The following is a 14,756-nucleotide window of genomic DNA, read 5'->3' as shown; positions in this document are numbered from 1 at the left end:
CCCGGGACCTCTTGGTTCCGGGTCGAGCACTCTGCCGCTACGCCACACGACCCTACATCCTTGAGCCGAAAAGCCGCTTTTGTATGCACTTGACATAAATCTGGCTTCCAGTTTTGCCATTTTCTGCACCAAACATATGTTCAGTTTAATTACGTGTTTCTAAACATACCCCTATAACCCCGTGATTTGTAAAAGCACAATAGAAAGCTATCTTCCTATGCAATCTTTCTCATGGCAACCAGGGTTTGTTTCTACAGCTTACTCTTAAGGCGGATACAGCCTAAAAGTCTGCACAGGAGGCTAAGAGAAAGCCTTACTTGTAGTGATGGTACTATCGAAGAAGTATCTGTTCGAAAAAGCTATGGCAGAAATTAGAAACAACAGGACCACAGCGACGTCGCTTCGCCACATCGCCTCTGATCTGTAACAGATAGAAACATGGTAAGATCATCAAACATGGCAGACTTCACCCACCCCCTTTTTCAAACAGATGTAATGGAGACATTAGAATGTATGTGATTGCATTGTGTATATAAGATAGGCACACAGGCATAACTAGAGTTCCGAGATCTCATACCTCCATGAAATATGGGCTTGCTTTGTCATACTTCATGTCAACATGTCCTCATTAATTATGCAAATTACCTCCACATTAACATAATATATACATAGTGGCGTTAACCTTCAAGTAACTTATACATGTCACGAGGTATAAAATTCCCATCATTCACCAATAAGGACTCACTGAATTTCCACATTAATTATGCAAATCAGGTCATAATTTGCATAATTGCACACACACACACACACACACACACACACACACTCACTCGCACACGCACACACACACACACACATACATACACACACAGAGAGATACACACACAGAGATACACACACACACACACACACACACACATACACATGGCGTTTGATAGAGTGAACCATTCAATTCTCTTACAACGTATGAACAGCTTCTAACATCAGGTGTACAGAGAAAGCCTATTTTATCCTCCTCTAAGTTTGTTTTTACGTGAAACAGTCTATAGTTATACCCTCGAAGACGTAGGTGTGTCCATATTAATCTCCCTGGACGCAGACCACCCTATGACAGAAGAAGCATCACAGCTTGGTTCTTGCTAAGCGCAACGACATATGTTTTGTTGCTGAACAGAAGGAAAAAAAAACAGTCGCTGATGTTTCTACTGATCTGCTTCACTGCTTCAATAGGAACAACCGCCATTACCATCACACTGAACCTGTACCATTCACATATGTTGCAAAGGGCCTTGGGTTCATCCTCGACTGTAGACTATCTTGGCAAGACCATGTAAAATCCGTCGTATCAAAAGGTCATCAAAAGCCTCGAGCAGGCTCCACGACCGGACTACTACCTACCTAAATGCGCTGCTGGCCTTGTTCAGTTCTACCTGTCACTCATCCCCCCTCAACAACAGGGCACTCCCACCCCCCAGCGAGTCCCTGCCTCCAGGGGCTGACATGCCTAGAAGGTCTTGGGTCGCCCTGAACCGGGCAAGGGCGAAGGTTGCAAGGACAGCTGACAACCTGCTACGGTGGGGGAAGTCAAACAGTGCAGCCTGCAGCTGTGGCGAGGACCCCCAAACCCTACAACACCTGATGAGAAACTGCAGACTCTCGCCGACCTGCACAGACTCAGACCTCCAGGAGGCCAGTGAAGCTGCTCGGACTTTTGCTGAGAGAAATAGCGACAAGCTATGATGATGAAAGACACATTTTGCTGGTGGGCAAGGAGCAGTATGGAACGCGTAGGTATAGCAGTATGGAACACGTGCAAAGACCTGCCCATAGTATCATCTTGTGTCATGTCAGATGAACAGTTCCTAACCTTACTACTTTGAATGAAAGAAGAGAAGCTGCCGAAGTAAAACTCTTCTAGCTAAGGTCATGCTGAATCCAAAACATTTACTTCATGACCCTGTACCCCTAATCTCCAAGCAGATCCCTTTCGGTGGCAAAAAGACAGTATCAAATTGGCCAGACAGTATCCATTGGCCAGAAAGGCTCCGCGGCCACCTTTGCCTGGAGAGTATGTACCCCTGCAAAGATCCACAGTGACAGACAGACCGTCCACCCTCCCCGAGGCCAGAACTTAACGGCTGAAACATTCCTCACATTCTGCATTCAGACTTTACAAAAAGTCAGTTTTATCATGACTCCACCGGCCCGGGAGCTCGGTTTTTTTGTGTTATATTGTATTGTATTGTATTGTATTATATTATGTATTCTTTGTGCACATCAATCATCATTATACATAGCTATACATAGTTATGTGAAAGCTGTGTACATTGGTATGGTAAACAAATTGAATATCGTTGTGACAAATCAAGAAAAGCACATATGGAAACAATAAACAATATATAGTAACATACACAGACACACACAGACACACACACACACACACACACACACACATACATACATACACACACACACACACACACACACACACACACACACACACACACACACACATATATACATACATACAAACACGTACACACACTCTCTCTCTCTCTCGGGAATAATTTCACCAGATTATCAAGAGACTGTATAAGAAGGTTCTTGATTCAACAACCGGCAGTACGAATCAAAACCAGTCCGATTGTTGCCCTGAACAAGGTGACGGACGGTCACCGAAACGTTGGATGTGAAAACCAACTGGTTTATGAATGAAAAAAAAAAACATCTTATACACACGTGTATGTCCTACCTTGATCAAAAGGAGAGAGGGTTAGCGTCTTCCGGTGTGTAGAAACACTTTTGAAAGATAAAATCTAGATCCACCCCGCCCCCTACCCCAAAAAGTTACCTAGCAGGTTTGTATTGACTTAGCTTCGGGGTCACCAAACAAACCACCCTGTCACGTGGCTGTCATGTCGAATATTCGGCGGGTATGTGAAATAAATATGCAGCACAATCGTTTAGCCTCTTATGTAAAAATATTGGTTCTCGGTGTAACGTGTAAATAGATTCTAGTTACCCAAGAAAATACTGTAGTACGTTCAGCTGATATGTATGGAACGACCCGCCTGAAGGTGTGGGTGGTGTGGTAAGCGCTTGTCATGCAGAACCTGTCCCCAGCCGTCCATGTACATGTGTACCCTAGCTAGCCTGACTAAATCGCGTTCCTGGCGGCCGTCCGCCCAAAGGTTTCCGCCCCCCTTTGCGGAGGGGGTTGATAACTCCCGGACGAGAGCTTGTGAAAACACAGGCCAGTGTATACAAACAAGCATTTGGAGATTTAATTTGATTTGATTTGATTTATTAGGCTGATAACACATATGTATGCAGCCAGGACTGCCCAACTAGCCGGAGGCTATAATAAAGGGCTAGCCCTAACAACAATAACATAAACAATTCGGAACAGTTAACAGTTAACAGTGTCAGTTACAATTCAGATAGACATACTACCGGTACTACTACATAACAGATGTTGTGGCCAAGCGTTAACAAGCTAGAATAGGAGATCTCATACCTCCATGAAATATATAGGGTTTTCTAAATGTTTTTTATTTGTCTCATTGACTACGGAAATAAGGACATACATGTAATTACCATAATCTAGTTTATTTAATGGTTTTCTAAATTTAAATTACAATATTTTGCATGTAAGATTTCTATCCTTTTTCAATACATATATATCCTCATTGATTATGCAAATGATTCTACATTAACATAACATATGCATGAATAAAACAAGTCACAAGGTATGAAATTCCCATCATTCACCAAACAGGAATTACAGAATTTTCACATTAATTATGCAAATTAAGTAATGATTCGCATAATTGGTATCTGTTGATATTCCACCTCCCATAGATTAAATAGATTATTTGAATTAAAAAGTACTGTTATATAAAACACTGTAAATATAGAATTTCCTCCTTAATTATGTAAATTACATCTTCATTTGCATAATTAGCATCTAATTATGTACATCTCTCTCTCTCTCTCTCTCTTAGCTACCTGATTTCAAACGTTAAAACTCGTAATTATACTTCTCTTCGTGTTTGCACAAAAATGGCAAATAAAGCCATTTTTCTACAGAAGAAAAGACATTTTGCCCTTTTATTGATGGATTGGCTGTTATTGAAGTGTTGCAAATGTTATGTTGTTTGTCTGGTAGTGACAGACTGATTTTTGACGTAAATAGATTAAACTAGGCACAGACGTCGACATTAAAGTATATGGTTCAAAGATACATGAAAAAAAAACTACAGAACTCTTGCGCTTGCAAACTTTATTACGTTCTTCACACACATGTGCACATTTTGACTTTCTTGTTCGGACAGTGGTGAATGATAGAAAAAAGTAAGGTGTTGACATCCTTTCCAATCATTGCATGATAATGCCACACCAAGTAAATTTTATGGATGACGTCCGCGCGCGCATTGATTTTGGCCTGTTCCTAGAAAAAAAAACCCAAGAAATTCCGCTTCCTGTAACTATGACCAAGGAGTCACGACAGTGCGGCAAATAGGTTTGTACGGACCAAAGCTTATGAAGCATCAAGCAAGGAAATCATGACTTCCTTTAGGAATTCAGTTTGGTACATGCTGCCACATTTGAAGAAACTTGCTGACCGCTCCATCTGTCTCACCAAAGCACAGGACGACAACTGCTGTTCCACCTGATTTATTGCTGTTTTGATGATGAATAAAAGACTTCTTGCTTGTTACACTGTGTCACCTCATTCAATTTGTGTCCTAACATTTGTCGTCTCTTGGTATATTTCTAATCTAGGCATCTTGTTTTTAGTGCCCTAGATTTAGGGTCTCCAAAGGACGTTATCCATACAATTTACTTGGTGTGGCCTAAGAATAAATAATTGGCAACGAGCAAATTGCTAGCTTTTAGCTAGCAAGTCAGTCTTCATATTCAGAAAACATGATGAATATTGACAGTTATTTTGTTCTTAAATTAGCCTGAAAAACTTAAGGTAAACATCGCTAAGTTACGTCATAAGATAACGACACATAGGATCTGGGTATATAATCTCGGAATACATGTATTGTTGTATGGCTGACTTGCTAACCATGCTATCCATCTTGGAGGTACAACATAATGAAAGAATTAATGAATGAATACCTTTATTGTACATACATACTCGTACCCACTGGGGAAAGTCACATCAAATGAATAGCTTCTATATGCGTTTAAAGTTAAAACTTTTGATCCAACACAAAAATTCTCTCACCTAGAGCTGTCGACCAGTCACTCTGGTCTTCCTCAGTAGATCAGTAGAATGACCCAGTGAAGCTTGTCACGTGGCTTCTTTGAAGTGTGACGTCAACACTGGGTTCAAAGGTATCTGATAGATGATGTAGACCCCGTTGTGGTTCAATGTAGGGTGATGGGCCCTGATGTATATGACTTCCTTCATCCCTCTCAAGAAAGCTCTAGGTGAGAGAATTTTTGTGTTGGATCAAAAGTTTTAACTTCAAACATGTAACTACCAACACAGATGAACTTTCATGATAGCTTCTATATGCATTTTATAGTCTCTAGTAATTGAGAATGAAAACACAGTTGTGTTGTGAGTCCACCACCACAGCGCGGCCGTCCTGTGTACACGCCACGTCCCGCGGGTACCCCAGCCCGTCCTCTCTCCCAGCGATGTGCCGGAGAAAGGCCCCGTCCTTACGCCCGTCAAAGACGCTCACCCGTCCATTCGGTCCGTCAGTCACCAGCACCTTGCCCTGCAGGTCCACGGCAAGTCCACAGGGGGCGCTGAAGTGCGCGTCCGAACCAAACTCGTGTCTGAGTTCTCCCGACGGTTTGTACACTTGGACTTTCTTCTCGGCGAACAGAGACAACAAGATGGCGCTTTTGTAAACGCAGATGTTGGTAACGCTTGGAGAATGGATGGAGAATTCTGAGAGTTCTAATCCGGTCTTGTCGATTGTACAGATCTTTCCCTTAAGGGCTAAGACAATTCTTCCTTCAGGCGAGAAAGCTGCGTCGGATATGGGGTCGTCTTCCGAGCCTATGTTAAGGACGACTTTTGTTGGTTTCTTAGAGTGCGACCACAAGACGTTGGCGCGTTTTGCACCCGACACGCTACACGGCACGTACACGTCACCACTCGGTTCCACCAATAAGCCTCCACTCCGAAGGCTGAGCCCGCTACTAAAGCCGAGCACAAAACTCGACACAACGTCGCCATCTTGGAGACCGAACGCCTGGACCCTGCCCCCTAGCGCCTTGTCCAGGATGTACACCTTGTCGTTTGCTACGGTGGCCCGAATGGGACATTCGAACTGACCCTTGCTTCCATATTTTCTTGGAGCAATTTTCTTAGGAGGTAACGCCGGCTTCACCTTCAGACGACGGTCGACCTCACCGATCGCTTCACCTTTAGCGCCATCTTCTTGATCTTTGACCTGCACCGTCCCAAGATGCACCGCTAACTTTTGGGCGACGAACTCGACTTGCGGACATACCGGCACCTGTGTAGTCGTGTCTACCCCACGTTCCAGCACTTCTGACAACGCCTGCATCTTTACATCCAGCTCTGGAACGTCCCCGTCCTTGACCGCGCCGCCAAGGTCATCCAGTCCTTTCAACATGGCGGCGAGGTAAGATTCCAAAGTCTGAGCCCCTTCGTCCAATTGTCCGACTCTCTTTTTGTAAATAGTTCTGGCTTGGCTGATAAGGGAAGCCGCACTTTGTTCTGCTCTTTTGATGACCTTTAAAAAAATAAACAAGCTTTGGTTATTTACTTGAGTGCCTTTTCATGATCTTCGTATGTTAAATTTACGTTATCATTGTAGTAATGCAGGTCATTACTAGCGGGGACATCGTCTCTAAAGATGTTAAAAACAACCTTTATCAAGTGATGTGTTACTATTGTATGCAGGACCGTGCTTTACCTTTCACCCAAAGACATGCGCTGGCACGGTTCTGGATAGTTCATTCGTATCCAGAATCGTGTCCTAGGCAAACCTACGTCATTGGATACACGGAGACTATCAGGAACCGTGTCTGTGACTAAAACAATCAATAGTTAAGGTTCAACGGTTCACAAGAATACAGGGGTAACCATAAACCCGTATAGTCCTACCTACGGTACTTCCTATTTTCCTAACACTACAGGTAAAATCTGCTTGTTTTGAACCTTTTTAAGATGACACAGAGACTATCCAGAACCGTGCTTGATACTAACCCTAACCCATTTTATATAGATTATATAATAGGTATGGGACTAGCTTTGGGACTGGTGGATGGTTAGATGGGTTAGACTTGGGCTAGCTATATATAACTAAGCATGGTTCTGCATATAATAGTTACTCATAATTAGTTACATAAACTGATAAGTACAGACCTCCTCTTTAGCGGCTACGATCTTTTTCTCCAAAGTCTCTTCCTTCTTCTCGCAGTCGATCCGGGACTCGTCGAAGCTCTGCAGTTTCCCGACGACCTGCTCGACCCTCCGCCGGGCGCGTCTCTGTAGCTCGCCGGCCTCCTCGCACTTTTCCTCCGTCACCTCGCGCAGGGACGACACGTCGTGGTCTCGATGGGACTCCACGATGCACTCAGCGCACACGGACTGGCTGGTGTACAGTTGGGGCGAAAAGAAGTCAACTGATAACGTTATGGCGCAAACAATGTTATTATTTCATATCCCGTCTGTACAAGTCATCAAATAACATTGTCCAATCAATTCTCAAATCTGATGTAATATTCTTCCGCAATATCTGGGCCCGACTGTAGTATAATATAGACATTTTTTTATTGCTGTCATTGTGTTTTTTTATCTGTATGTTTTATATGGGCGAGTTATGCCTGAAATAAAGAATAAAGAAAGAAGTTATAGTTCCGTGAATATCCATTGTGTGTTGTGTTTATAGTGTTTTGAGGACGGCAAAAAAACTTAAATAAACACCAGTTACATGCACGGTACATTATGTAAATTGCAACACAATTCTAGCTGTTTTAGGTCATCTCCAAGCAGATCACACGGTGGCAAGGCAGTACCCATTGGCTAGAAGAGTGTCCATTAGCTATACCTGGGTGGACACTAAAAGACATTCACCTTGCCACCGTATGATCTGCTTGGAGATCAGTTTTAGCCTGCAATGTTGACGGTCGGTCATACAGTATGGCGGCGAGTCTACTGGTGCATTCAGCCTGCAATGCTGTTTCATAAACAACGTACCTAGTGTTTTACCATGTTTTGTTATTGTTGCCAATCGAAAAAAGAAATGTTTTCAATAGGAAAGAAATCTTTACCTTTGTGACCTCGTCGGAAAGTATATAATTATGTATACCTTGTTACCTGTTAAGTCTAGACAGATACAGTGCAGTTTAGGAGATCATTCCTATCCTCCCCTGAGTGTATAGTGAACGAGCCCCGGGGCCACAGAAAGTAGGGCAGCTTTTCCCAGAGACTTGCGACTTCAAATATTATTTTTAACAAACTCATGTCAGACCACAACGAGGCTTCCCCAAAATCATGAAATCATAACAGTGCAATGCAAACAATAACCCTAACAGCAACCACCGTCACCATGGCAATGTATGTCTTCATTGTCAGTCTCGTTTCACTTTTCACCATGTGGCTGCCAATAGCAGTTGCCAATCTTTGTAGTATTCAACGTCAAGAGACACATTCTGTAACATTACATGACAAACTCATAACAAGTACGCTGCCCGGTTACAGGGTACTATCGGTGGCAGTGGAATGCACACCTGGCACGGAAGTTTGTTTGTTAAACCCAGGTGAAACCACGCGTGCAAGTAGACTTTCGACTGGACAGCACGAGTATTAATCGGTTAACACTATGCATTTGCTATCTTGTTACCTTGTTGCCAATTAATACATTGTATGTCGATCAATATCATACTTATTCATAAAGTACTTACCTACAGTCCTTACAGAAGCATCGGAACTCGGCATCACTGTGTGCCGCACACAACCGCCTGGTCTCCCGTACATTCGCCTTACGCTCCCGCCTCTGTCCCTTCAACAACTCCCGTACGTTCCCGACCCAGAAGTTACCGGGCAGGGCGCCGACTCCCTCGGGCGGGATGGCCACCTGCCGCCGACAGACGGGGCATGTCATGTCCGGTGCCCCCCGCACGTACCGCTCCAGACACGCCTGGCAGAAGGTGTGCCCGCAAGGTAACAACTTCGGCGTCTTGAAGTCTTCAAGACAGATCCCACACGTAAGGAGCTCCTCGGTCTGTAGATCTGTCTCTTCTTCCGTCGGTTTTGCTACTTCGTTCCCCATGGTAAGATTTGTGGTATTTAGTATCTGTTAGCAATGCTGTTACTCCCGGACCACACAGTCAAGGGTTCGAATCCCGTTGGTGAATTACTTTAGGTGCAAGTGGTGGGTTGATCAAGTTGATAGAAACGGCAAGTCCTGGAATAGGGAGTCACGAGTTCGAATCCTAGTCAAGTGGCCAGGCATTCTGGAAAGATATTTTTGTGTCTTGATGTGTCATGACACTTTGAAGGTTTGGTAGTTAATGGTTAACAGGTCATAAGACTCATCGAGTTACCTTTAACCTGCAGTATCCTACCCAGAATCCTATTGCTTTAATGAGGTCTTGTATGGGGGATCCCGACGTACAATGTTCTACGCTAGTTTTTGAGAGCCGGCTACGTATTACGCTGAATTCAAGATCCGTCTACGACTACGCTCTACGTAGAATTAAAACGGCCGATTACGTGAAAAAGGGCATGCGTTCCCCTTTAATCTGTTTGTCGTGAATCTATGCAATCTGTTTTTCGTCAATTAATTTTGTTTCTTCATCGAATTATCAAAATGTTTGACTTAAAACCAAGGTCTTAACTGCGTAGGTAAGCAGGGCTCCAAGCAGATATGTTTATCGTGTCTAGTAATCATATATAAGTGTATCATATTTTCTTGCTAAATCGAGCACAGGTTAATGTAAACTTGCTGGGTTATGTGTCGTGTTGATGATGTAGAATTGACATTGCCTTTATTGTAAACTATTAGATTTGTTTCTATTTTTCAGTATTGTCATTCATGACCTTGATTGCTGGGCTAGTGATCTTACAGGATTAAGATATCTTAGTGTGTTCCTCGGAGTTAGAACATCTGTCTGACATTGACATTTACTGACATTTCTTAGCAGAAAGTTAATTCTCCTGGTTCAATACAGTAAGATAAATCAAACCTCTAATCTATAGCGACAGTGATGAGGCAAAAATGTGATGTCCCTGACAGAAAGAAGTTACTGCGTTTCCAAAAATAATCTCTCTTGATACTTGATACTTGGTACTTTATTAGGATATCCATTAGTTTTTTGTGCGACTAATCTTCCTGGATTCCAAGAACAAAACAATACAGAGTCACAGACTTCACAATCATATAAAATGACATTTAGAATCTACGCCACTAGACTTTTACACAATTTTTATCCTACACATGCTTAACGCTTTACAATCATTAAAATGACATTCAACTTGACAGATTCAATAAAAGAATTATAACTTATTTACATTAATATGCTTTAACTTGAGTTATAATGATTTCGTCTACCTTGCGTGGAAGTACTTAACCAGTCCTGATTTAAAACTGTCCTTTGTTTTTAAGTGCTGCAGGTCTGATGGTAAGTTATTCCATGTGGAAATACTTCTGTATCTGAAGCTTTTTTTTTGCATTCGTTTTTGGTTTTTCCAGAGCTAAAGTTAATCTAGTAGCATAACGAGTTCTGTGACTATGGTGGTTTGAGACAAAGGAAAGGTTGCGGTACAAAGAACTGGGTTCCTTAGTAGAAAGAAACCTCTGAAATGTACACAGTGTGTTTAGTTGTAGTCTTGTTTCCACAGTTTCCCACACAGGTTTGCCGAGAGCCAGACGTCTGGCTTTGTTCTGCATCTTTTGTAATGTGTCAATGTTCTTTTGTGTTGTATCTGACCACACTGGAGTGCAATAATCCAGATGAGATAAGGTGAGGGCTTCAATCACTACCCTTAGTGTTGACTCATCAAGGTATTTTGCACATTTCCTGATGAAGCCGAGGGATTGGGACATTTTCTTAGTGGTGTTCCTGACGCAGTGCTGGTCCCGTGTGAGCTCTAATTTAGATTCACCTCACCTCACCGGTCCCATAGCAGTCTGTCCTGCCGTCGGGGCAACTAAACTGTCCAATTTAGATTGTTTGGGACTATTATATATTTCAAATCTTCAGGTATGTGCTAAGAAATGGCAGTAAATGACACTTGTGAGACAGATTTTTTCATCCAGAATATATTTTGTTCTGCTGGCCTAAAATTGCATTGGTTGCTCCATAAGTCTGTCAAAATTAAAAATTTTTCTTGTGTATGTGTTCTTTGATATCTTCTCAACAATTTTCCACCTTAGCAATATATATCCGTTAACACGTTATCCCAGTACCCTGCACTCTCTCACACGTTATAAATAATGACTGAAACAGATGCATTATCATGAACTTTTTCAAACGTCCACAGTATTACTGTAGGACTTGCATGAGGAATTTTGAACTATTTCCATCTTGACATAAAATTATTTATTCCATGAGAATGTTTGCGTGCTAGCAGCGTCATGCAATTAATTTCCATGTACTTTCTATCTTTTAATTAATTATACTCTTTCATCATGAAAGAAAGGTATTACTTGATGCATATCTAATGTTTCGGGTGGAAAATTGAAGATGATTGTGTGGTCCTGAAAATGGACATTTCTTAGTGAGAATGAGGAAAAGAATTTGCACTGTACGTAGACTGGAACTGCAAAATGACAACAACTAAAAACAAGAGTTCCACGATCTCATACCTTCGCCAAATGATGTTAACCCTTGCGGGTGACGAATTATACAATTTTAATCATTGATTTTGTACATAAGAGCCTCATTTGCATGGATTACATCAGCTGATCATATTCTCCATCCAATGACAGCCTTGTCATAACAAAAAGGCTATTATAGCACTTCCTCATAAATTATGCAAATGAGGTCATGATTTGAATAAATTATGTTTATTGATGTTCACCTTCACTTAAGTTCCAAATGCGGCAAGTATGAAATTCGGGGTGCAGCAGTTACAACTATGGAATTATAAAAATTTGGCATTAATTATGCAAATTAGGTCCTAATTTACATAATCTATGTCCTCAGATGTTTTTCTCGTTCTCAAGTAGATGTCACAAGTGTTTTATAGTTCTATTAGCGAACAAAGCAGATTTATAGAATTTCCTCATTAATTATGCAAATTAGCTCCTGATTTGCATAATTGCCATCTGATTATGTCAAGCATCACTTCAACTACGTACATACCAAAAATCACGACAATACGTCAACCGGTTCTTGAGTTATCGTCCTTCAAATTTTTTCAACAAATGCTCCTGCAGTTCCAGAACAAGGCGCTAGGGGACCTAAACTCATGTCACTTCTTCCCTACCCCAAGAGCTATCTACCAACCAAAATTCGTGACCCTAGCATGTCCAGAACATGAGATATCAAAACCGGAAGTTCAGCTGCAGTGCGTAGGAAAGCCGCCAGGGGGCCCAAAATCTAATCATTTCTAGGTCTCATGAAGACCTACCCACCTACCAAGTTTCATTCCAATCCATCCACTGCTTCTCGAGTTATCTTGCTAAACCACAAACACACATACAAACACACACACAGAGACAAACGCTACTAAAAACGTAACCTTCTTGGCGAAGGTAAAAAGGATTATGCACTAACTAATGACTTGGTCAGCCCCTTACTATTATTGTTTACTGTCAGTAGACCATGTAATCCATGGATACCAACAGTATCGTCGTTGGGAGTGCAGACCTGCTAGTAGCATGCTGATGGTTAAATACGGTAACATAACCTCACATGTATTGTCACCCTCCCTGGAGATATTGATGTAAAGTTTTGGATTCATTTCAAATTCTAAGCATTTCCTAGAATTTTTTCCATACGTGCGATTGCCATGACGTCATGGCAGGCAAAAAGCGGATGACGTTTGGTTGATTTGCCTACCGATAGTTTGCATATGCCTTCAAATAATGTGCATATACATCATGTAAACAAAAACAGCGATCGCTCGTATTGTGTGTAGCACCTCTCTAGATGGAATGTGTAATTGCTTTAAGAAGGCACCTGTTTCCGGACTGACAAAGGACTTTATACAATGGGCTGAGTCATTTCTTGAATTATTTATTCACCAGGTAATTCTCTTTATTGGTTCCTAATGATAGGTAGGTAGGTATGTAACTGTCATTTCGTTCCCAGCCGTGGTGCTTGTCGCATCTCCTGCATGGTGTAACCACCAGCCGAGCCCCGTGTGACGATGCCGTGCCGGAGACAGGCGGCTCAAGTCTGGCTGCTGCTTCTAGCAGGTAAGACCCGGGCTCTCTTTTCTCCGTACTCCTATTTTGACTAGTTTGTCCAGTTTATCGTGGTTTGGGCCAGCCTTTTGGGCTAATCAACTCCCGCCGTACAGAATTACAGGTGCAAAACTCCAGTTGATTTGGGCCGGAGAAAACTACACATGTACTAGTACAAGTACCGGAGAAAACTACACATGTACTAGTACAAGTACCGGAGAAAACTACACATGTACTAGTACAAGTACCGGAGAAAACTACACATGTACTAGTACAAGTACCGGAGAAAACTACACATGTACTAGTACAAGTACCGGAGAAAACTACACATGTACTAGTACAAGTACCGGAGAAAACTACACATGTACTAGTACAAGGACCGGCGAAAACTACACATGTTATAGTACAAGTACCGGAGAAAACTACACATGTACTAGTACAAGTACCGGAGAAAACTACACATGTAATAGTACAAGTACCGGAGAAAACTACACATGTACTAGTACAAGTACCGGGGAAAACTACACATGTACTGGTACAAGAGCCCGGTAGAGATCAGTCCGCCACAACCACGATAGACTAGCAATATAGGCTGCTCTGTGCAGAGTACAAAGAAGAAAAAAGTAGTAGAAGGGGTGCTGAGCGCATTCTCTCCTGGAAATTTTTGTTATTAGCCCTCAGAGACTGTAACACAGTTTATCATGTTGTAAGGGACAAATTTCCATTTTGTGGCACTGGTGATGGCTGGATTAAAAGAATACTAAGATTTTTAATCATCGGCGGGGATGCAATGGTTGAAAGTTGTACCCCGAACAGAAGAATTCCATTCGGGAGGCACATTTAAAGATGGTTGTCTCACTGACAGTGAAACAACCAGGGGCGAGTAGAAACACGAACTCTCCTGGATCTACTTCACCTTTTGTTTTGAGATTTCGATATCCCTGTGTGTGGCATACTTTGCCAACACTCACAGGGCTGGCATGGGAGCCAGTATAACAACTAGGAGGCTTAGGTAGAACGCAAAATCTCCTGGCTCCCGGGAATCGAACCTGAGCCGCCAGCTTACGAACCCAACGCACTAACTGCTAGGCTAAAAGGTCAGTTTGGACTTGAACCCCAATGTTACAGCAGCCCTGGTTACAACAGAAAGACATCCTCTTTTCTCTCAGTAGCAGGTGACAGATACATGTACCAGAATTGTGACATACTCTAACTTTATATATCATTAAATACAGTACCTCCAGCATTTTACCAGGCTCAACTCAGATTCCTGGCAGATATGGAGTCAAAAATTGTTTCAGGTAAACATTTGTCAGCTACAAATATCTTGTATACTTTAATACCTGACAGCCTTGTGGTAAACTGTCATCTTTGTGTATGTCAAATGCAGTAAATGTT

At 42.2% G+C, this 14,756-nt stretch overlaps 2 protein-coding genes across 2 annotated transcripts in view; both read right to left on the bottom strand.

Annotated features, from left to right (window-relative positions):
* LOC109463636 (inositol-tetrakisphosphate 1-kinase-like) overlaps nucleotides 1-2,820 on the bottom strand; it is a 12,588-nt gene extending 9,768 nt beyond the window's left edge. Inside the window, exons 1-2 of the mRNA XM_019760496.1 lie at nucleotides 2,753-2,820; nucleotides 318-421 (exon numbers count right to left, since the gene is read on the bottom strand). Coding sequence (XP_019616055.1) covers nucleotides 318-411 — 94 coding nt within the window. The 5' untranslated portion in view covers nucleotides 412-421; nucleotides 2,753-2,820. The remainder of the gene's footprint in view (nucleotides 1-317; nucleotides 422-2,752) is intronic.
* Nucleotides 2,821-5,503: 2,683 nt separating this feature from the next.
* On the bottom strand, nucleotides 5,504-9,517 carry LOC109463628 (tripartite motif-containing protein 3-like). The gene is made up of 3 exons (XM_019760488.1): nucleotides 8,908-9,517; nucleotides 7,367-7,595; nucleotides 5,504-6,731 (listed from the first exon to the last, which is right to left on the bottom strand). The coding sequence occupies exons 1-3, from the start codon at nucleotides 9,273-9,275 to the stop codon at nucleotides 5,547-5,549; spliced, it is 1,782 nt and encodes a 593-aa protein (XP_019616047.1). The 5' UTR covers nucleotides 9,276-9,517; the 3' UTR covers nucleotides 5,504-5,546.
* Nucleotides 9,518-14,756: the final 5,239 nt, after the last annotated feature.

This window comes from Branchiostoma belcheri, unplaced genomic scaffold, assembly GCF_001625305.1.
Source record: "Branchiostoma belcheri isolate BF01 breed outbred unplaced genomic scaffold, Haploidv18h27 scaffold129, whole genome shotgun sequence".
In the NCBI taxonomy this organism is placed as follows: Eukaryota; Metazoa; Chordata; class Leptocardii; order Amphioxiformes; family Branchiostomatidae; genus Branchiostoma; species Branchiostoma belcheri.
Note: the sequence above shows the minus strand (reverse complement) of the source record. Positions and strands in the feature narration are given on the sequence as shown.

Bases quoted from the DNA above. Each gene is read 5' to 3' on its own strand.
- LOC109463628 (XM_019760488.1), bottom strand. From the start codon at position 9,275: ATGGGGAACGAAGTAGCAAAACCGACGGAAGAAGAGACAGATCTACAG. The intron at 7,596-8,907 runs GTAAGTACTTTA...ACTGTACACCAG, and splicing joins TGCTTCTGTAAGGACTGTAG to CCAGTCCGTGTGCGCTGAGT. The intron at 6,732-7,366 runs GTCTGTACTTAT...ATTTTTTTAAAG, and splicing joins TCGTAGCCGCTAAAGAGGAG to GTCATCAAAAGAGCAGAACA.